This window comes from Juglans regia, chromosome 8 (genome assembly GCF_001411555.2).
Source record: "Juglans regia cultivar Chandler chromosome 8, Walnut 2.0, whole genome shotgun sequence".
Taxonomy (NCBI): Eukaryota; Viridiplantae; Streptophyta; class Magnoliopsida; order Fagales; family Juglandaceae; genus Juglans; species Juglans regia.
In genome coordinates this window covers 13253142-13277993 of record NC_049908.1, presented here as the reverse complement: position 1 = coordinate 13277993, position 24852 = coordinate 13253142, and the positions used below count along the sequence as shown (strand labels likewise).

At 33.4% G+C, this 24852-nt stretch overlaps 1 protein-coding gene across 1 annotated transcript; it reads right to left on the bottom strand.

Annotated features, from left to right (window-relative positions):
• Positions 1-17265: 17265 nt before the first annotated feature.
• Positions 17266-20306, bottom strand: LOC108979491 (probable F-box protein At2g36090). Its single transcript, XM_035693035.1, has 2 exons — positions 20057-20306; positions 17266-18510 (listed from the first exon to the last, which is right to left on the bottom strand). The coding sequence occupies exon 2, from the start codon at positions 18502-18504 to the stop codon at positions 17377-17379; it is 1128 nt and encodes a 375-aa protein (XP_035548928.1). The 5' UTR covers positions 18505-18510; positions 20057-20306; the 3' UTR covers positions 17266-17376.
• Between the last annotated feature and the right edge of the window lie 4546 nt (positions 20307-24852).

Genomic DNA, 24852 nt, shown 5'->3' with positions numbered 1-24852 from the left:
GTTGCAATCCCAGTATGGTCTATGGTTACGAGCAAATTCTGTAAATTTCAATGGGAACAAGTCAAGTATGGTGGAGAACCGATACAGAATCAACAATCTAATCAACAGCATATGAGTTCCGATGAGGTAAATTGTAATGAAAATGAAAAAGTCAATGTTGTAACTCAGGATCAATCAGTGGCATGCTTTGAAGAGATTCTAGTAATGTAGGAGAATAATATTGATCATTCAATAGAGCCTAAAATACCAAGGGAGCATACAAATCAATGAAATCATAGTTCTACAGGGAAAGAATTATCGTTACAAGCATCAATCAATGCTGTGATTTCTCAACAAGATAATGGTACTGATTAGGAAAGTCATACCAAACCAACGGCTAATGCTTTAATGCAATAAGGATTCTTGGAGGATAAGGAGGTCAATGGAAAGATGAAATCTAAGGAATCTGATTTAGCTCAAAAGACATAAATGATCCTTGACAGCATTGTAAGTACATCGAATCAACTCTTTCTAAACCAAAACAAATCTCCTACTAAGACTGGAAAGACTGCTAGTTGAAATAGAAGAGCTAGAGAAAGCTCTTCTAAAAAACAAACTGATTTACTAGGCACTGTCAATTGGTTGTTAATAATATCTCATGGAAAAATGAGATACTTGATTATGAGGAAATAAGTTCGAAAAATTGCCTTGCTAAGAAATCAAAGATTTTTCTCTTACCTGAAGGGAGTCTAAACCAGGATGCATTAGTGGTGGCTGTTATGCAATCCCACCAAAAGCCATGAATTGCCTTAGCTGGAACTGTCGGAGATTAGGAACCCTCGAACAATTCGAGAACTTCACCATTTGATAAAAACTAAGAGCCAACATTTTATTTTTCTTGTTGAAACAAAATGCAACAGATCTAAGGTGGAGAAGGCGAGGAATCAACTAGGTTTTGAGCATAGTATTGTAGTGGATGGTAGGGCTTTGAGTGAAGGACTAGCTTCAATGTAGAAGAGTTAGATTTCAATATGCTTAGATTCCTTTACACAGTCACATTTCTTTTAGAGTTTCACATTTAGAGACCAGGAAAAATAGTTTTTAACTGCTTTTTATAGAAGTCCTTTTACTATAAAAAGGAAATACAGTTGGAGATTACTTAGAGCATTGAGGCCAAAAGCTGAGGTGCCATGGTTATGTGTAGGAGACTTTAATGAAATTCTTCAACATGATGAGAAATATGGAGCTGCTGTAAGGCCATATAGTCAATTGGAAGGTTTTCGAGATGCTATTGAAGACTGTGGGTTGAGTGACTTGGGATTTCAAGGGGCCAAATACACCTGGGGTAACCATAAAGAAGGCAGATCTTTTACCAAAAAAAAATATTAGATAGAGCTTTTAGGAATTCAACTTGGCATATTCTAAATGAACTCACTTTTGTTAGAAGTTTAGCAGCTCAAAGTTCAAACCATTATCATTTGCTCATGACTATGGAAACAAAATGGATAGAGCAATGAATAGAAGAAGAATTCTCAGGTATGAAGCAAGATGGGCAAAAATAAAGGATTGTCACTAGGGGTGGGCAACAGGTGCTCGCACCCCACCTACCCTGCCTAGCCCCCGGCAGGGTGCAGGGGTGAAAATCCCACCCCCTGCCTATGTGGGGGCGGGGTGCAAGGAAAGGTCGACCCCACCCCCGCCTATGTGGGTAAACAATGGAAGCTATACTAAGAGAATCAAATAATTCAAAAGGAGGTGGATGTTATGCTTGAAGAAGAAAATCTCAAATAGAAACAAAGAGCTAAACATAAATGGGTGAAAGAATAAGACAAGAATACAAAGTCTTATCATATGGGTGCAAATCAAAGGAGAATGAAAAATTCTATTCGCAGAATTACAGATGGTGATGGAAACGTTGCAACTCTACCCAAGGAGATAAGTGCTCTTTTTCACCAGTATTTTTAGGATCTTTTTACATCCTTTCAGCGAGAAGGTATTGAAGAGTGATTTATGTTAATGACTTTAAGAGTGACTAAGGACATGAACACAACTTTACTTAAATAATTCATAGTTCTTGAAGTGGAAGCAGCCATTTTCCAAATGAATCTGTTAAGCTCCCTATGTCTAGATGGCTTTAAAGCAACCTTTTACCACAACAAATTGAGTACAGTAGGACAGGAGGTTTGTAAGGCAATCCTTGAATTTCTTAATTCAGATGGTTGAAATGATACTATCAATGAGACTTATATTGCTCTAATCCCTAAGTAAAGCGACGCCAAACATAATAGTGATTATTCTGCAGGCTAGTTTTAACAGATAATTCACAAGAAAGAAGACAAGAGAATCATCCAAAAAATACAGAGAAACACCTATGATGTTCAATTCAAAATTATCAAAATTAAAAAATGGTTCCCTCAACCCACAAGCCGGGTTGTAATAGCTGAAGATCGACCGTATCAGAATTTTACCAAAAATAGAAAAATCTCAATAATCATGCCAAAATTAAATACATAAAAAAAGAAGCAATATGCCAAAACTCTGGCCCAAATTGAGGTCAGAATCACTTCATAAACGGTAAATGAAATATTACCATAAAAGGCAAAAAATAACTAAAATTAGGAATTAGGAGGGGAAAAACAATGGAATTTGGCCTTGAAAATGATGCACACTGAGCATAACATGGTGCCCACGGTGTGTGTGCTGAAAAGAGCTTTTCGAATTGGGGTCATTTGCGCGATTCTGATACTCGTAGCCAAAGTTATTGCTAAAATACTAAAACGTGCCCAAAACTGCCCCAATCTAGGAAAGATCATGATTTCTTTCCATCTTTGCGCTGATTTGCCACCTCAAGGTATTTCAGCGCAGTCAACGTGTAATCCGACAATTCAGAATCATTTGACTCGAATCCTCCTGCATCATAAAGACTCTTACAAAAGTGTCTGAATTCAAACTCATCAGTCTATGCAATATCTTTTATAATAGAATGTGAATTCTTGAAACTCAATATGATGTGAATTCTTGAAAGCAGTGATATGAGCAAAGCATATGACATAATAGAATGTGAATTCTTGAAAACAGTGATAGCTAAGGTTGGCTTTGATGGAAGGTGGATTGATCTAGTAATGAGATGAATTGAATCTATCTCTTACTTTATTTTTATAAATGGTTCTCCTCAAAGTGTCTTTAAACCAACATGAGGTATCAAACAAGGTAATCCTCTATCATCCTTCCTCTTCATACTATGTTCTGAAGCCTAGATTACTCTCCTCAATAGTGCAGAAAGTACAGGTTCCATCATAAGAGTACTAGTGACCCGATGCAAGATTTATATTAACCACCTATTTTTTGCAGATGATAGTTTGCTTTTCTGCAAGGCAAACTCATTAGAGTGGAGTAAATTTATTGGCATATTGGAAATTTATGAAAAGGCATCTAGTCAAAGGCTAAGCACAGACAAAATCTCCACTCATTTCAGCAACAATATCAGGAAGAAACAAAAGATATCATATTGAGTATAGCAAGAATCAAATCAACTTTGTCTTATGAAAAGTACCTTGGTCTGCCAGCCATTGTTGGAAGACCTCGATCAAAGGTTCTTAAGAGCATACTGGATAAAGTGAAGAATAGAATCAACAACTGAAAAATAAAATTTCTTTTGACAGGCAGGGAAAGAAGTTTTCCTCAAATCAGTAGTTCAAGCTCTGCCCACTTACAATATGAGAGTCTTTAAACTTCCAAATTCTTTTCTAAAAAATATCAACAAAGTTATACAAAACTATTGGTGAGGACAGTAGGAGAATGAGAGAAAGATTCATTAGGTAACATGGAATCAAATGGGGAAGGCTAAGTCAATTGGAGGCCTAGGATTTAGAGACCTGGAAAGTTTCCGTCTAGCAATGCTAGCAAAGCAAGGATGGAGACTAATCCAGAGGCCTAATTCCTTAGCAACACAAGTGCTCAAACTGAAATACTTACCTAAGGCTATATTATGTCATGCTAAACTAGGTAGGAGACCATCTTTTATTTGGAGGGTATACTTGAAGCAAGACATTTAATTGAAGAAAACACTATTTGGAGAATTGGAAGTGGAGGACAAGTTAAGAGTTGGAAAGATAGGTGGATTTCCCATCCCACACTTTTTGAAAACAAAGTGCAGTGAGGTTCCTTGATGAAGATGAAAAAGTTGAAGCTCTCATTGACTCAGAAACAAAATAATGAAACTTAGCACTGATAGAAGAGCTTTTGTCAAGCACTGATAGAAGAGCTTTTCTCAAGTACTGAAGCTAATGTTAATAAGAAAATTCCTATTAGCCAATGTAATAGCCCTGATAAGTTGATTTGGAGATGCACTACAAATAGCCAATTCTCAATAAGGAGTACTTATCATCTGCAAAAAGAAATTCAATATCGAGCTAAAGGACAACCTTCTAGAAGTAGCAGTCAAGAAGATTTGGTCAAGATATGGAAACTGAAAACCCCAAATGCAGAAAACGTTTTCTTGCGGAGAGCATGTCTTGGAGCACTTCCCACCAATTTGAATCTGTTTAAGAAGAAAGTAGTTAGAAAATCCAAAATGTCCCATTTGTTTAGAGGAGGAATAATCAGTTGCACATTTGTTGTGGGGATGTACCAAAAGATGTTTGGGGTCAATGTTCAAAGAAAATACAAAAGAGTAGAATAACTAATGAAAGTTTCTTGGAAGCTCTAGAAACCATGTATAAATTGTTTCAGAATGAGCAATTGGAAGAGATTGCAGTGGTTGCAAGAAGATTATGGCAGAGAATGAATGAATTTGTGTGTTCAATGCAAAATTCATCCATCCAAATACTGTGATGCAGCGGTCAAAACAATTCTTGTTAGATTTCAAGAAAGTGCATATTGTTAATGCTAGTAATGCAAGAATTTCAGAAATCAGAACTGCAGTTGGGAGACTCCTCCAAATGAGGTCATTAAGACCAATTGGGATGCAACAATAGGTAAAATTTAGTGTAAAGTTGGAGTTGGATGTGATCCCAAAGAGATTATCCATATCTTTAATTACCTATACTATGATATTAGATGTTTACACATACAAAAATAAATATTATAGAACGATGAAGTGTCTATCAAGACATATTAGCAACTTTCCATTGAGTTGTCAAGAATTAAACCTATTGCCCACCATTCAGTGAAGCCTATAAATAAAGATAAGGAAGAAGAATTAAAAAAATAGAAGGTCTTTAAGAAAGATGAATGTGAGCTTAGGTGGTACCTATTCTATCCATTAATGTTCGACCACTGTCTTGGGTACAATGTCCCATTCCTTTGAATTCTTCAAACCTTACAAGATAAGGTTTAGTTTTGGCAATTTTTTGAAATCCATATTGCTTACCAATCAATTCTTTGGTTGGATCCCATAACTTTGGTGAACATGATGACAAGGGCAATGCCCACGTGGATGTTGCCAAATATGAGTCAGCACTTCCATTATGTCTAAAACTAGCCAATTATTATTAATTTTTTTTATTCCTAAAATGGTTTATCTCTTCCCTATGCCGTTTTAGTTTGGCTTTTCTAGTCAGATGCTCTTTTATAACTAGCATCCCTTAAAGCTTTTAATTTTAATATGAATTTTCAAAATTAGAGTGAAAGAAAGATAAACATATAAAACAGATCATACGGTATTTATTGAGTATTTATTGTTGTCAAAAAATCAATTTAAATATTGTACAATCCTCCTAAAATTCATATGAACAACTAAAAATATTTTGTAGTGTACCTAATATATTTATCTTTCTATATAACTTCAAATACGAGATTTTGGACAAAGTTTCTTCTTGTTTCGTTGTCATGATATATGGACTCAAGTGTCGCCTCTTGATATCTCTATGGTAGCAATGAGGGACAACGCAAGTTTTGTTGACTCAGATCAAAATCCCATTGATTGTGGCAAGTCTTGCGAATTGATGCATGATCATCTTTCAAATTCAATGATAAAGATTTTGCCACATGAACATTTACTCGCATTGATATTCAAATAAAGAGTAGTGTTATTTGAAAATATTTATACCACACACCATCTACGTAGTATAATTTGATTTGTAAGATTCAAATTTTAAAATTTATCTTTCAAATCAAATTATGTCACGTGGATGGTGTGTTGTAAAGGCTTTCAAATAAAATTAGTCTCAAATAAAATAGTCAACATAACTTATTGCCCGATGACCAAGGGGTGTAATCGGTTCGGTTTGGTCAGGTTTTTGACATATTTTGTAACCGAACCAGTCTAAGTCTATTTTGTAATTTTGAAAACCAATACAAATTGATCCATCTAGAAAATCAAAACTTTTAATTTTTTTTCGATTTTGGTTCGGTTTGGTTCGATTTTACAAGTGTGATTCAGTTTTGGATTTTTTCATTGTTTAGTTGGTTTTTTTTACTCAAATTAAATTTTTTTTTACCCCTAATATGATAGAGTCCAAAACATTATTTTTCAAAAACACCATGTATATAACTGCAAGGAATGTGTAAAAATGTAATTATGAAAAGTGCAATTATCTATATATATATATATGTGTGTGTATATATATATAATGTACTCTTACACTTATACCATATTATATATGTAAGTATATAACTTAATATATAAGGATAATTGATAAATAATAACTCAATATTAATACGCATGTTTAAGAGTATGTTTATATCAATAAAGCTTAAATAATAGGATAAAATATCATGTCATATTAATTTTATAATATGTATAATATATATAATATAAACAAAATCTAAAAAATATATTTGTTTCCGATTATGTTCTATCTCTATTTTCATGATTTTCAATCCAAATCAGTTTTCAAATCACGAAAAACCAAGACCAAACCCATTTTCAATCGATTTTGATTTTTAATTTTGATTCTTACAAATCAAAACCAGCTAAACTGATTGTGAATTAGACCAAAACTATTGAGTTCGATCAGTTTTTTTTTACACCCTAAACATCAATGAAGTATGTAAAGGTGTCTTAAAATGGAAAATTTGAAATTGCTAATAATAGAGATGAAGGATTTAAAGGTGGAGAAAAAAAAATTATCCTTTTGAAGACTTGGAAAATGAATGTCAATGGTAGACATTAACATTCTCCATTGCTTTTCTAATCAAACTTTATATATATATATATAAAGGGTGGGAGGCCCCAACAATCATCCTCAAACCAACTAACACAACACGAGAAAAGAAAAAAAGTAGGCTCTGAAACCAATGTGGCTCCTACCCATTTCCCACAAAAGGGAAGCCGCTGAAAGCGGTTTCTTTTTGCAGTCTGATTTATTGGATGGACTACGACACTACTCCGACTAAAAGTCGTAGTAGATTGTCTTGTGCTGCACTTTTCTGGTCTAGTTTGGTTGAAAGAGATGCCCATTTCCTTTTCCTCAAGATCTTTGGTTATGATAAGCGGTAACATAAAAAATGGCATCTGGCAGATGGTCTGATACACCGGCGAACAACCGTCAATAGCTAAGCGGCAACTGACGTTCAAACTATATGTTATAGGTTCGAATGAATGGTCCGTTATGTTTAAACGAGTAGTTTCAAATTTTAATCACTAGTATTCCAATTATAATTTTCAAGGCACAACTATTCGAACATATATGATTTACGGTCGAACATAATTGTTATACGTGATTTGTCATTCGAACAAAATATCATCAATCCCTTTTGACATTTGTACAAGATAAAAGTTATATTCCTTTAAAAATTCATTTGAATTGACAAAAGTACCGTTCGAATATATGCACAAACTATTTTATCTCTATTCGAACATACCACTGCATGATTCAATGTAAACGTGATTTGTTATAAAAAAAAACTATGTTATATATATATATATATACATTACATACTATATATATACTACTTAGTATACATGGTATTTTGACATTCGTTTTTTATAATAATATACATAATCTTCTTTATTATAATTTAAAAATATATCAATTTGAATAGTTGAATGAGATTTATAATAGTTTGATAGGTTTCTAGAATATATATAGAATAGATATATTTATAATATACTAAAACATATATTAGATAACTTTAGTTTCTATAATAAGTTAACTAATTTATATAGATTAATAAATTAGATTAATAGAATGAAGTACATAAATTAGATTCATGAGATTTATGTTATGTCATTCCAACATAACTTATACCATCAAAAACTATAAAATATATTCAAACACCAAATATAATGTTGGAACAATTAATCACGTAACTTCTAAATACTATATAATCCATTTGAATGCAAACCGGTGTGAATAATACTAGAACCATTCCCTCCATTGGCACACATCATTTAAACTTCAATTCCCTCTTTCTCATGCTCGTTAGAATAACCAACTGTCACTCGTCACTCGTCACTCATCACTGTCACTGTCACACAACTTCCTAGCTTTCAAAAGGTACATTGTTCCTCGTTTATTTAATATAGCTTATTCTTTGAGTTGTTTTCGAATGGGATTCGAATCTCGTTTGTGAATCCGAACCCCATTGTTTTATTTTTAGGCCACTATACACAGTGGATGGCCATGTGAATGAGGGAGTAAACTCATTCCCATCAATCTTGAAGATTGATGGCTTTTAATTTTGGGAACTAGTTGACTCAGCCATTAATGTCTTCTTGAGCACCTCGTTTGAATATCTGTTCTAAAAGTTGTCAAACACTATTTTTTAACGTTCGAACACTAAATAGTAGAGTTCAAACTATTTACTTAACATTTGAATATTAGTTTGAACGTTTACTTAATGTTGGTTTGGACCATGTCATTCGCCACTATGGGTACTCATTGTTTGAACAATGAAAAACATGTTTAACATACATTTTGTTCACAGTAGCTTGTTGTTCGAGCGAGGTTTACATTCGTTCGAACAACAACCCAAATAAGTGTTCTAGTTATGTTTTGTTTACATACTACTTGTTCTTTTAACAAAGTTTACATTCATTCAAACACCAACCTAAATACGTGTTCAACTTCCCACTTTTGGTTACATACTGCTTGTTGTGTGAACGAAATTTACATTCACTCAAACACCAACTCGAATACGTAGTTCAACTTACATTTTATTCGCATACTGTTTGTTGTTCTAACAAAGTTTATATTTGTTCTAACATCAACCCAAGTATCAATTCTAATAACACTTCACATATAATTTTTTGTTCGAATGATGTTCACGTTCATTTGAACACACACCAAAATACATAATCTACTTAAAATACCAATGTATCAAAATGCTTTGACTATTTATAAATCTTAACAATCGTTTTGTTAATCCTTAGATTTTATACATCACGTTTACTTCTAGATCGAAAGTGCTAGATCATTAGAGGAAACATCGTTGATTGCACTGAATCGGCCTTCCAGGTTGATACTTATTGAGAGGGCCATTAAGCAGCGGCTTCAACGGCATCATTTTGGAGAGTAGGACCCTAAAGTCTATTTTAGGGGTGTCAAATTGTGTTAACGGGTCGTATTCGTATCGTGTCAGAATATGTACATTACAGTTAATGGGTCAACACGAACACGATCCGTTAAGGGTTTCATGTCAAAATTTCAAACACGAACATGACACGATTTAATAACGGGTTGACACGACACGACCCGTTATGACACATTAAGAAATAACTTGACACGACAAGACCCGACCCGACCTGTTCCGACCCGTTTACGTTAATGGGTTAAACATACACGATATGACACGACCCGTTTGACTTGATTATAAATTATAAATTATAAATATAAATAATATATAAGAAAAAATTAACTACAAGTCTAAAATTACAATCCAAACAAATATCCACATACCTTATAACAATATATTAAAATTACATCCCAAATATAATAAACAAAACACACATAGTAAATATATTAATGTTACAATCCCAAATATAAGAAAAACACAAATTTAAACAAATTTAGAACTTGAAGAATGAGGTGGAGTGTCCTCCAAGTCCTTGTCCTTGTTGTTCTCTAACTTCATTACATCTTCAGTTAACTCGTCCAATTTAACTTCTTCTTGTGTTTCTATTAAAAAAAAGACATCGGTAAAATTTTATATTATAGAAAAATTACAGTCATTTATTCAATAAAATAAAAATAATATCACCTTGCTCCTCGCCATATAACCAATCTCAAGTGCAAACTAATGCATTAACAATATATGCTTTTAGTGCACTCCTAAACTGATCAATCATACGCCCACCAACACTAAAAGTATATTCAGATGCAACTGTAAAAACTGGAACACTGAAAATGTCACGAGTCATACGAGTAAGATCAGGATAACGAAATTCATTTCCTTTCCAAAAGGAAAGAATATCAATCTTTGCATTTCTATCTGCCCTAGGTTCATCCAAGTAAAGATCCAACTGACTTTTTCTCATATGGGCAGAAAGTTCTTCAGGTCTAAATGTATCAAATTCTTATACACAAAAAATAAATAAAAATATTTTCAAGCCAATATGTGATATGAAACAACAATATAATATAAATCATTAAACAAAAAATATTATTTGATATTACCTGCAATAAAAAATTATCATATGAAGACTAACTTTCCTCTCTACTAACAGTGCTATCAGAAGTCATGGTAGAACATGTCATTGTGGGAGCACTAGAAGAACCATATTCCATGAAAAGAGATGACATTTTGCTCCGAACATTCATATACTCTATGGAACATTCTCCATAAAACTTTGTATAAGAAAAATCAATTAATTGAAGCTTGTATCGAGGATCCAATATAACTGCTATAGCCAACAACACATTAAATTCAGACCAATATTTCTCAAACTTAGCAAGCATTTTACAATACATTCTCTTCATGTAGTCATCTTCACCCTCAGAGTGCCGCTTTAATGTAAAATAAATCGTAAACACTGATAGAAAGTAGAGATTGGCTGTAGGGTATTTCATCCCAGAAAAATTATAGGTGGCTCCATAAAAAACTCTCAATAAATCGTTAATCTTTTGTACTCTTTCCCACTCAGATATTGATGGACAGTGTTTAAAATTGGAATCAGTCAACTTCAAATAAGTAAAGGCATGATGATAGAAAAGAGTACTCTCAAGCATAAGAAAAGTAGAATTCCATCTAGTGAGAACATCCTGTCTCAACCCTTTCTTGCTATCCAAAGACATTTGATTTGTTGAATCTATAAATTTTACTTTCATTGTTTGTGATCCTTTCACATACTTGATACTTTTACAAACTTTTTGGATAGCAACATCAATCTCTTTTAACCCATCTTGTACTACCAAATTCAGAATATGAGCACAACAACGAAGATGAAAGAACTCACCATCACAAAGAAGAGCTTTCTTAATGTTCAATTGAGTTCTTAACAACTCTACTGAAACATCATTAGAACAATCATTGTCTAAAGTCAATGCAAAAATCTTGTGTTGAATTCCCCACTCACATAGCAAATTATAAATTTTTTCAGACAAAGATATGCCATTATGTGGTGGTGGCATAAAAGAAAAGTTCAAAACCCTTTTCTGCATAACCCAATTCTTATCCAGAAAATGTGTTGTAATGCACATATAAACCATCAGTGGTTATAGAAGTCCACAAGTCAGATGTTAGACTAATTCTACCAGGAGAATCGTTTAACATACATTTAATCCTTTTTTTTCTCGATGATACATCTTAACCAAATCAGCCTTAGCAGTATTCCTAGAAATAATTGGAACATCTGGACGCAAATATTGTAATAAAAATCCTATCACCGAATATTCAACAAACCGAAAAGGCAATTCATGCTTCACAATGACAACTACCAAAATTCCTCTATATTGTTCAGTATCAAATTTAGGAGTGCTTACTGAAATATTTTTACTATTTTGTGATAAAATCATCTGACCAATATCTTGTGAACTTCTCCTAGGGCATGTGTCAATGTGACGCTTCATATTTCCGGTTCCATATTTGCTTGCTGCCATGTAAGTAACTCCACACATCTTGCACTTGGCTCGTGGCTTGCCATCATTGATCTCAGAATCAGGAACCATTTCAAAAAAAGCCCACACGTTTGATTGTTTCCTTCTTTTTGCTTTAACTTCCTCATTTTGAAAACTTTCTGAGTCAAACGGGTCCAAACCAATCAAATCGTCATTTTCACTTGCTGCCAAACTCATATGACAACAAACAACAAGAACAAATGCAAGAGTAGGATATTATATATAAGATTTACAGAGACTTATGGACAGTTGTGGTGCTAGTTGACTGAGAAATATACATAGAAATGATGGAATATACAACTACTAGTTGATCTCCAGAAACATATATTTGTGAGTTATAGGTCCAACAAAATTGAATAAAAAAAAATGGATATTTAGAAATGGGTAGTTGAATAAAAAAAATTGGAAATGGGTATCTGTGAATTGAATAAAAAAAACTACTAGTTGACGTTATATATAAGGTACTTTTAACAAAAACATCTTACATCCAAATCTCATTCTCAATAATTAGTAGGCTTTCTTTCGCCCTGTTTTGCTTTGAAAAGGGGAGTTGACAATGCAAAAATCAAGGATCACCAAACAACTATAGTTTGTAGCTGGCAAAAAAGGCTAAATTAGTCTCAAATCTATTCCAAAAACTAAGAAACAATGAGTCTTAGCCATAAGTAAATTTCGTTTGGCACGGGTCTCAGAAACAGTAAAACCATAGTATACCAATGAAGGGGAAAAAATAAAGCACAAGAGAACAAATGAAGACCGTGAAATATGCATTTTCAGGCATGTAATTTGAAGCATTCGTTAAATCCTATTATTTGGTATAGAGATTATATGATAAAACTAAAAAAAAATTGAAAAGTCATTGAGATTGTGATTGTGGGGATCTCGAGAAATCTCATCAAGTACAACACAGCAAATATAGCAACGAAAATCAAATCTTCTTACAGTGGGCAGTGCAGCGTTGGCGACGTGCGTGGGCGACGGGGTGCTGGCGGCGGGCAGTGCGAATCCGTGGCTTTAAGTTTGTGTGGACGACTCGGCATCACAGTGAAACTGGAGGGAGGGCGGCATCACAGTGAGGCGTGAAGACTGGAGAAAACTGGAGGCGATGCGGCATCACCGTGAAGAGGAGTGGAGCCTGGAGGGGGGCGGCGTGGTCACGAGGAGTTTCTGAAGAAGAAACATAGTGTGTGAATTTTGAAACCGAGGGGGGGGGTGGTTAGATTAGAGTTAGGTTTTTTTTTTTTTTTTACTTTTTTTAGTTTTAGGTTATAAGGGTACAAGGGTAATTTTAAAATTTTTAACGGGTCATAACAGGTTGACCCGTTAAGTAATCGTGTCTTAGCGGGTCAACCCGTTTTGACCCGAACCCATTAACACTCAACCCTAACCCGCTTTTATCGTGTCGTGTTCGTATTGGGTTAACGGGTCATGTCACATATTGCCACCCCTAGTCTATATTCACTAATAGGGAATGGAGTCTCATCTCTGACCAGTCAAGGATTGCCTATCCTAACCAAGTGTACGAGTTCTATCAGGGAGTTCGTGAAATGGGTGTCACAAATGAGGCACTCACATTCACTATACGGAGGTGAGACGTACATTCCTTGCCGACATGATAATTGCATTGAAAGCGGTTGAGCAAAAGGATGGAACCAAAGAGCTCATGGAGTAGACTATCCCAGAGAACAAGCTTTCCAACAAGAAGGTACATCGGTTGATGGCCTAGGATATAGCTCCTCCTTGTCATGGTGGCAAGGCCATCAGGTAGGTTGCCTGCACAACATTCTTTCGAATGTTGGCGCTAATCGTTGCATATAACATAGATCCAAGGAAGCTTAAGAAGAACTTCAACATCAATCAGGCTAGATTCATATTGCGATTAGTAAAAGGCTATTCAATTTATCTACCCCTATATTACCTGTCCCAAATCAGATATGAGTCTCGGTACTTGTTCAGAAGTAGTATTCCATTTGTGCTAATAATCTCTAGACTGCTTTTGTCTGCAAGTGTGGCGGTGACTCTGGCTGAGCATCGGCAGTCCCAAATCACACCGATAAATATCATCACCTTAGACAAAAGCTTGGGCCACCTCCGTAGTAGGCAACTGTCAAAGCCTTGCCACGAGTACTCCACTGTGAAGGAGACCTACTACCCCAACCGTAACTGTTGGACATACAAATGAGATCGTTGATATTGTACGCACAGAGACACATACGGCATTTACTGATATTGTATGCACAAAGATACTCGTTGCCATTGCTAATATTCTGCCCACAAGGTACGATAATTGATAAGTTGCGAACGAGTCTAGTCAATGATATTGAGATGAGCATGACGCCTCTCATTCATCAACTAAACAGGGTGGGTTGTCATTTGCTTAAGCTAGAGGAGATTCTTAGGAGTCTGGGCAAGTAAATTAATTACAAGACATAATATTTTAATTTGGGACTTGTTATATATTTTAAATATAATATGATTTTCTATCTAGTTAATGATTTTACACAATGGCCATCATGTAAGAATATTTGCACATGATCTGTTTTTATATTTAATGAAAATAAAAAGCTATAAGTTCTCCCTCGAAAATTTCAGTTCCAACAATATTCAATACTTTGCACCTAGAATATATGCAATTCTCCCTCCAAAATGTCCATTTGAACTACTATTATACATACGAATAGAAATTTATATTTGTTCATACAGTAGGCTATCAGTCGAACAACAAATCTGTTTGGGGACGATATATTTTCGTCTCAGATCCTTATGTTCAAACATCACGTTTATTGTTCGAACGATAATCGGATTGCAGTGACTATTTTGGGATGAAACAAGAATTTCGTCCCTAAAAATGACATTTTGGAAAGAAATTGTCCAAAAAATATTTCGTCCCAAAGGATCAGATTTGTTGTAGTGATAGTTACAACTATATTTATAATACACTTTATCGATATAAGTATATGCATGAATATTATATAACAAGATACAAATATTAATCATCTATATGTTATAAAGTTTTCCTAATTCTTTGTTCTTGCGGTGGATGTTTTTATACTCGAAAGTCTATTTTCTTTTAATTCACATATGAGCTATATATCTTTATATAAATTTGGATTTTTCTTAGTTTTTGTGAAATATATATGTTGTAAAAAATAGTTTTGGTAGATATGTTAATGTAATTTAACTGTAATTTACATTGTTCTTGTTGTTTGAAAATGATTTATTAGAAACTTTGGATAACAAGATTTTTGTAACCTAGAAATATATGCTTTTGTAAAGGTCCTTTTCTCCTTGAGATATGTGTTTGAGACTGGGTTCTTTATTTTATTTTTTGAATTGAGATTGAAATTTATTTTATAAAAATGGTTAGATATTACTTATTGAAAGAACCAAAATACCCGAAAGAAAACAAATCAACAAAGACAAAATATATATTACTATATATCATAAAGGAGAGTGATGGGAAAGAAAAAAACAACTATGCCGCCTAATAGTTACAGCTCCATTTCACTGTCTAGTGAATTTTGTTTTTTTATTTTTTTTAATTTAATAATTAAGGAAGTAATTTTTAATATATTGATATATTTTTTATATTTTTTAAAAATATTTAGAAAAAATGTGAATAAAAAAATTGAATAAAAGAAACTTCTTTGACACTAACGTTCACTTGCAACGGTAAAGTGGCACAGTAGTGCAGCTCGATGGGAAAACCAACGAGACGGCCACATGAAAAAGCCAAAATCAGAAGAGTGGGCTACTCCACTCATACCGCTTTTTTACTGTCTAGTATTTTTTTTTTTATATTTTTTTAATACATTTAAATATTTTTAAAAAATAAAAAAAAATACATTAATATATTTAAAATCACTTTCTTAATCATTAAATAAAAAAAAAATTTGTCAAGCGGTCAAATAGAACGGTAAGAGTGGGCGTCGTAGTGTTTTGATCATTTCAATCGGGAAGAAAAAAACCAAGAAAGGAATAGACACGGAAAGATGGATTTTTCTCAAAAAAACTACGTTGATCTTAATCACAATCTTCTGGTTGTTCATTATTGCAGGAAGAATTCCGAACATTGCGGTCATAACCGCACTCTGCAACACAGGGATGTATTCTCAAGGCGATCCCTTTGGCATCAGCCTCGACTACGTAGTTGCAGAATTAGAGAGGGCTACGCCAACGAGCAAGAACTACGATTTCTTCAACGTTTCACCTTTTCCTAATGCTTTTGCCGACGGACATGCTACTTGTGACCTGAATCTCACCAACTCAGACTGCGCGACCTGCCTTGGTGCAGCGAAGACGACAATGTTCGGCACGTGTCAAAGCTGGATAGGGGCTCGTGCGCTGCTCCAAGAATGCACAATCAGGTATGAGCAATACCCAATTACCAATCAGGACGAGGGGTAACTAGAAGAACATAGGAAGACTTTTGTGTGTCGTGTTTTCCACCAGAGTGTGCCATGTTATCCATTTCTTATCAAAAGAAAAAAGGAAGTAATACCAAAATTGAGACATTTAATTCCAAATAAACAAAATGAATAAAGCAATCCAACATGACAAATACAATTGAACCTTACTTACGAAATGGATGTAATAGTTTTCTTTCCTAGCAATCACGAAGATCTGTTCCTCAGTCAAAAATTAGAACAAATTTAGAAGAATCCCACAAAAATATTACATGCAAGTATAGTTAAAAGGCCATGACAAAGGGAGAAAGAAGTTCAGAATATTACATGCAAGTATAGTTGAAAGAGCCCTTTAAGGCTGATAGACAAAGTTAAATGCATGTCATCGAAACCAAAAGTAAACAACCTGGTTCCAGAGCAACTCAAGCATTGCCAAGTACGACAAGTTTCACATTGCAAACTCATCAACTTTGTTGCACCCGCTAATGATTTTCATCAAGTAATGCCTCATTAGCTTGCCCCCTGTTAAATTAACAATGTGGAAGCGAAAGAGTTCATAACTACAAAATCAAGTCAGATGCATTTTCATGGCATTCTATGACAAGATGGAAGTAGCACGTGTTTGTACTCTGAGACTACCCAATAATTACTCGTTAACATTCGGGTTAAAAAACATGAAACGACCTGGATCTCTATCAGGCCCCCCACCAAAATGGGTAAAAGAGTGCACCTGGTCAACCAAAATTAATGAAGAAACATGTATATATTGTCCATCCAAGAAGGTGAAAAGTCATACGCACTATCACCCTGGTTGATATATGCTTGCTTCCCAAAGGTTTTTATTGAACAGTTTACAGAGAAACTTGTATTCTCAAGTCAACTAAGAAGATGAGATCGATTATTAGCTGGAGGAAAATTGAATATTACATCAGAAGAATTAAAAACTTGAGCATTTTCAGCTAAAAGTGATAAAATGAAGGGGGCAGATCCATTTATAATATACAGTACCAGAACATCATGAACGCACCAATGCCACCTAGGATACATAGTCTCTCGAACCTGCTTTCATTTCTCATCTTCTCCTCTTTCAACTCACTCTGCACTTTTGAGTACAAATGACAAGACTCGAGAACTTCACTATAATTTTTGCTCCTGTGGCAGCTCAATGCTTCCTTCAGGATAAGCAAACTGTTTCTTCCATTAACATGAGCACCTTCCATGTCTTCCAATTGCATGCTCAGCTCTGTTAGTTTGAGAGTTGTCTGGACGCCATCTCCTTCAGTATGGGTCACTCTGAGTTTCATACTAAGGATGCATTCAACAACTTGACATGGAAGAACGTCTTTGGCAGGAAGGACAGATCCAAAGCGTAACACAAAATCCTTGTCCGTTGGCCAATGCCTTTGCCCACCAAGAGGGCTCCAGCTAGCAAGATTAGCAGCTTGCTTTATTCTACTATTTACAACAATCCAGCTAAGCTGGAATCCATTGCAGAGCTCCAGCCATAGCTTCCCATCTTTCCTCTCTCTTTCTATCGATGCAATTTGTGGCAGACCATCAGAAACAGAAAGGGTAACCTCACCATCATTTTCATCATCTCTAGCTGCATAAGTTAGAAGATCAATCCGAAATGGGCAATTGTAAAACCAACCGTCATAGCCATTTGCATTTGGAATGCCCCAAAGAACTTTTGAGCATATCGTTTTCTCCTTGTACCTAATATCCACGATAGAAATAAAATCGGAGGGCAAAATACTTTCAAATTCATCCATGTCACCGTAGTATTCAGCCTCAGTCCATTCTTCAGAGTACTCGGGATAGTTGTTCCATTTGTTCTCAGAGACTTCTTTGTTTACAATAAGGGGAAAACAATCTGCATAGAACTTTCTGAATCCACCAATGGATGAGATTAAGCTTTTGACATCTTGCCGATTGGTCGAAGGCCACATAGAAGAGCACATATTTTCCCATAATTTCTCTTCTTTTGATATGGAAAAGAATGATGCACAAGCACAGGATGCACTTGCCAAAGTTGGACCATCAAGACGCCTTAATATATCATAGTAGACATCACTGCTCAGTGATGCCAAACTTCCAATCGGTGCAAGTGACATTGCCATAGAACTCTAATAATCAGAGGAACGGGTTAAAGGTAGGAAAACACCAGCTCAATCAATAATAAAAAAGAAAAAGGAATCATGTTTCGAAGACAGATGTCAAAATGGGGTCAACATGTTTTTTTCAATGAGAAATTCAAGATATAAGCACTCTTAAATGTATCACTCGCACAGGGCCTTTATTATCTCTTGGTAGATCAGTTAAAACAGTTTCTACTGGAAGACAACTACACTTCCCCTATGCAGTCCCAAACAATAATGAGGTATTCTCTATTCAAGGACATATTTTTCAACTACTCAACATTCAAGACCATCAAGCGTGGCTGACCTTGGAAAACTGGCATTTTATTGTCAGAAAGAATCTTTCTCCCTACCTACACTCAGTGCTGATGTTTCTACATAAAAGCTAGTCCCACAATTTATATAGGGCATTGATTTTATTCTTGAAGAGAATCGACCAACTTTGATTTACGTTCAATAGAGCATTTTAATATCTTGAGCATCCCCATATGCAATAATCTGTAAAGTGCCACTTTTTTTTTTTTTTTTAAATATAACATAGCCAAATCTATAGCTTCTAAGCAACATCAATTACAATACGCCCAATCTTACTACAATTTCTGGTCAAACTTGGAATTTGAGTCAATATGAACTTAATTGGTTGGAGATTGCAAGATTCAATAAAAATAAATAAATAAATATATATATATATATATAGAGAGAGAGAGAGAGAGAGAGAGAGAGAGAGTAATAACAACAGAGTTCACAAGTTTTGAAAGAAAATTCCCCAAACAGAAGAGTGGCATGTTGGAATATTGAGGATAGGCACCTGTTCCCCCCATGTCTAACAATCATTTGGAGAGTTCTAAAAGAAATTACCTTTATTTGACTGTAACGTGAAAACACATACGATTTTCATTCATTTTCATCAAGGAAGTTGTGCATGATTATTACTTTCATGGTTCTATAGGACCTATGGTTTGTCTACATAACACACACTTTTGAAATTATCACTAGTACGAGACCATGTCCCCAAGTTGAAACAACTCAAAAATTTTCATGCAAACCCAGGCCAAGACTACAATGTAGAAGCTTGGAGCTTTTTTTGCACCCAAAACAAATTCCAATCCTCTAACATGTAAATTCGCCATTCATCCTTTAAAAGAACGAAAAACAAAACGAATAAAATACACAAACACAAACACAAACACAGAGGAAAACGCAAAAACAGCATATACTAGCAAATGCTTGCTACATGGGTGTTCTACCTTAATATTCGTCCTCTTTTTAATGAATGTCGGCATTCATTTTTTGTTTTTTATTTCAATAAGATGGCCCTTCAACTTTTACCAATGATCTAAGATATACAATCTCAGACCATTTATTCATCCTAACAACAAGAGCTTCTGGAAAATGAATGGTAATGGTCCCAAATCCTTTCAAGAAGTAAAATTCTACAAGTACATCATCATAAATTGGAAATCAACCACGTAATCATGTGCAGTAAGTACGTGTGTGTGTGTGGGAGAGAGAGAGAGAGAGAGAGAGCAGGCACCTCTCATAGACTTGCCAACTGAGGAACCCCGACAAGAAAGAAAGAAGCTTTTGGAGGAATTTAAGGGAGACCCAAATGGAAGGATGAGGATCGTATAGCGAATCCTTTCAAATTTTGGTTAACGAAATGAAAAACAAAAACAAGTTTGGGTTTATCCACTATTTTTAGGGCACTCAAGAGTTTCGACCACTCTGTGAAGCTTTATTTTCTCGGGTGCGGTGCTTTCCTGTGTCCTGTGACTCCTGTCTGTAGCTTCGCCACAAAGCTCTGCAATGTTCTGGGTTACCATCTTCTTAAATAAGTATGGATTAGCATTGCCTATTTTTTTTTTTTTAAATAATGGAATTTATTATAAATTAATTAATTTTTTTAAATAAATTTTTTATTTATTCACTACAAAGGACAAATAATTTATCTTTGCTTCCCTCTCTCGCGATTTCATGGATTGACATAGAATTTCGTCCGAATTCTAGAACCAACATCCGGAGGGCAAAAGCGTTGGTACAACCGTACAACCGCCGTTTCTATATAAATAGTAATACTATTTACGGTCGTAGTCAAACATCGTCTATTTTTTTAAAAAATAAAATAAAATCAATTAGTAAAATAAGAATTGATATTCACAATTGTGTAACGTGGACAGTATAATTTCTTTGAAATAAATACGTGATTTATATGATAAAAAATTAATTTTTTAATAATAAATTTTATTTTTTTACAAAATAATTATGTAGTGCTTATACACTATATGATTATATCTACCATTACTCATTAATTTTTTTAATGTAGCTTTCGTATTTACTCAATTTTTTAAAGAGATTGCACGACGCTTACACATTCCACAACTGTAAAACTCATTTCTCTTTTATTAGTCCTATTAATTTCATAAATATATCTTATAAAATGATTTTATAAATTGATATGATCTGTTAATTTTATTCTATAAGAAAATTAGGTTTTGGAATTTTATTTTATGGAATTCTTTTATAGATTAAAAAGTTTTCATTTGATTTTACAAAGTTTAATTACACAAACTCATATATCATATTTTAAATGACATTTTTATTTAAGGGGTTGATTTGATATATTTTAAGCTGTTAAAAGATTTTCTAGAAGCTAAAAATAAATTAAAGAATTACATTAAAAAAATGGTTGAATATTTAGAGAACTCTAGGTCAAGTGACAAGATTTTTTATATTCTTGTGAGTCTAAAACTAATCCACTTAATCACTAGATAATTAAACTTGTAATATCTTTGTATTATATATACTAGATAATTAATCTCTAAATGTTATCCCAAAAAGATTATCCATATCTTTAATTATATATACTATGATATTTGATGATAAACATACAACAATAAATCTTGGAAAATGTTGTTCTTCTCGCCGTTGGGGGCTCCAGTTGGGATTTTTTTTTTTTTTATTTAGTAATTAAGAAAGTATTTTTTAATGATGTTTTAAATTTTTTATTTCTTTAAAAAATATTTTAAAAGTGTTAAAAAATATATGTAAAAAAATAAATAAAAAAATACCCAAAATACACTAGCAAGAGCTTCAACGGGAGCTCCCAACAGTGACTATAGAGCCACCCATAAATATTATATACCAAGGAAGTGCCTATTGTCAAGAATTAAACCTTAGAATAGCTATTGTCCACCTTTCATTGAAGCCCATAAATAAAGATAAGGAAGAAAATTAAAAAAGCAAAAAAAATTGGTCTTCAAGAAAGATGCATGTGAGCTGGTATCTACTGTATCCATTAATGTCCAGGCAGTATCTTGGGTACAATGTCCCATTCTATCCATGTGAGCTTAGGTGGTATTTATTCTAATCCATTTTACTTGCCAAACAATTCTTTGGTTGGATCCCATAAGAGATACAGTATAAAACAGATCATACAGTATCTATTGAGCATTTATAATTTTTTTATTGTCAAAAGATCCATTTAAATAATGTATATTCCACCTAAAATTCATAAGGTCCCTTTGAATAATGAGATGAAATCAGATCAGATAAGATGATTTTAGATTAAAGTTAAAAATTAAAAGTTGAACAAAATATTGTTAGAATATTATTTTTTAATATTATTATTATTTTGAGATTTAAAAAAGTTAAATTGTTTATTATATTTAGTGTGAAAATTTGAAAAAATTGTAATGATGAGATGAGATAAAATCGTTTCTGTATCCAAATGAGACTTAAATATTTTGTCATCTCGATCGAGGTGACTGGTGAGCCACAAGAATTTTATTTTCTTAATATTCTATCATACCAATGACCAAACAAGAGAATATAGACAAATGAGTGGAGGTAGAGAATCAAAGAGCATATCCATTTCTGTCTATTGGATTGGCAGCATGAGTTAAAGCTTAGATGATAAACATAGTTGATGATAAATTACTTTCTCCTTTGGACCCTTCGCCCACTTAGAAGTGGATTTGAACTACTAACACTAGGGTTTTCAGTCTTGTGCTTTAATTACTGACCAGCTGAATTATATTAACTACATTTTTTATATTAAATTTATTTTATATTAAAAAATCAAATCAAATTAATTTATAAATATTAATTTATATAATTTTTTTATATTTATAATATTTCTCTTTAAAAAATAAATAAATCAATTTAATAAAATAACAAAAGGCCTCATGTTAACTCTTTGATAGGCTAACACTTGACATCTTTATGTCATGTCAGCCAATCAATGCTGACACATGACATGCTAATGGTAGATGGCACATCTTCGTTAATTTTTTAAATGAAGATTGATAGAAAATGATTTCTTTCTTGAAATTCAATAATCGATTTTGTGAATATTAAAAACGTAAAAATACAAATACTAATTTTGAAACTAAACTACAACTTTAAGGTGCAAGGAGAAAAGCCTTCCACGTGAGTCCAATTGATTTTTAAGCTTCGTTTTAAAAGTAAATTAATCTCAACTCATTTTAATTTATAATTATAATTCTTTTAAATTTTAATATAAAATATAATAAATAATTTAATTTTTTTAAATTTTAAAATAATAATAATAATAATAATAAATAATATTCTTATAATATTTTATCATTTCAATTTAATTCAATTCAATATTTAAATCTTTGAAAAAACTCCTTGGTCAACTGAATCTATAAATAAATGGCTATAATTAGTTCTGTTGATTAGAGAAAACATGGACCGTAGAAATTTATGGGACACGCGTTGCGTTGTATATTATTTTTTTATCACTACGTTGATGTTGCTAGGATTCAAGGGTCGTCAAGCTGGTTTTCTGAAGGGTGAAAATAGAACATTAGACTTGAAAAGAAGAAAATCTCTACATTTTGATTATGCCTAGGATTAAAAGTGGCAATATATGACATGATTCATGAATTCAACACCAACACAATACGAAATCAACGAGTTTGGATTTAACATTAATTGGTTCGGATCAAAACGGATTAATCTGTTAAGATATGATTTATAAACGAGTCAATAACAAGTCAACTAGCTTGAGGCTGAGCACTGACTAAGTCGGAGTTAGTATGCCCATCATCGACTCTGACTCCGACTTTGTCGGAGGTCGAATCTGACCTCCGATTCCGACTCCAAGATATTCATCATCTGCTCTGACTCCGACTCTGACTTGTCGAAGTGGAGATAGAGTCGGATTTTGGGTTGTTTTCAACTTCATATTTGGCACACTTTTTAAAAAAAAAAAATTTTTGTGTGATTTTTTAACTTTAAATTTTTTCAAAAATTACAATCTAAAGTAAATAATTCACGTTTGCATCAATTTTAAAAAAAAAAAACCCTAGATAAAAGCAAGTAACATACTAACATACTTCAAAAAAAATTTTAAAAAATTAAAAAGGACTAATTACTACAATAAATATCCACTCTTATCATCTATCATCCACATCCAACTAATCACTGTAATAAACATCTACACCCATCATCTATCAACCACATCCAAGATCATCCACGGGACCACACACATCATCCACATCAATTATAATAATATTTTCTTATAACGACTACAATTGTTATTTTCTAATTTCCAATTTTGACAAAAAAAGACCCAACATTTTCTAAGTGGCAACAGAATTAATTGCCCAACAACAAATATAATTGCCCAACAACAAATATAATATAATTGCCCAACAACAGATATAATTGCCCAACAACAAATATAATATAATTGCCCAACAAGGCAATAAATGAACCAAAATACTTTAAATATCCCAAGAGCCACACTTTCATTCCAACTTTCATGTTATGCCCATAAACAAATATGAAAATATTTTAGTTAGAAAAATATTTTTGGACTTATATAATATATCAATACAGGAAAATATAAGCTGATATATACTAGCTGGCCGGTAGCTTCATGCAATTTTATTTTTCAAAAAATTAAACCTATCTAACTCGTTTGAGGTCTCACGTGTCTCTGGACCTTTAGCCCTTTGGTCTAACTTTCTACTCTATACATAGTTTGGTTTTTAGCTCACACTAATATATAAAATAATTTTTTTCGCTGATTATGTTATGTGTTTACACATAATAAATGAGTTTGGAATATTAGAAAGTCTTATACTATAGTCTGTTTTCTAATTAAAGGTATTCTAATCCCGAAATTTATATTCCCTAAACCACATTACTTATGCTATTTTTTTTAGGATTCTCTATCATGTTTTTCATGAGCGATGATCTTAATTTCTTGAGGCTTAACACTACCAAAGATTTGGTCGATGTTGTTAGCTACAGACCATTACGTAGTTTAGAGATATTGATCTTTGTAGCTTTATTATTTGT

Coding starts and splice junctions, on each gene's coding strand:
- LOC108979491 (XM_035693035.1), bottom strand. CDS start 18,504: ATGGCAATGTCACTTGCACCGATTGGAAGTTTGGCATCACTGAGCAGT.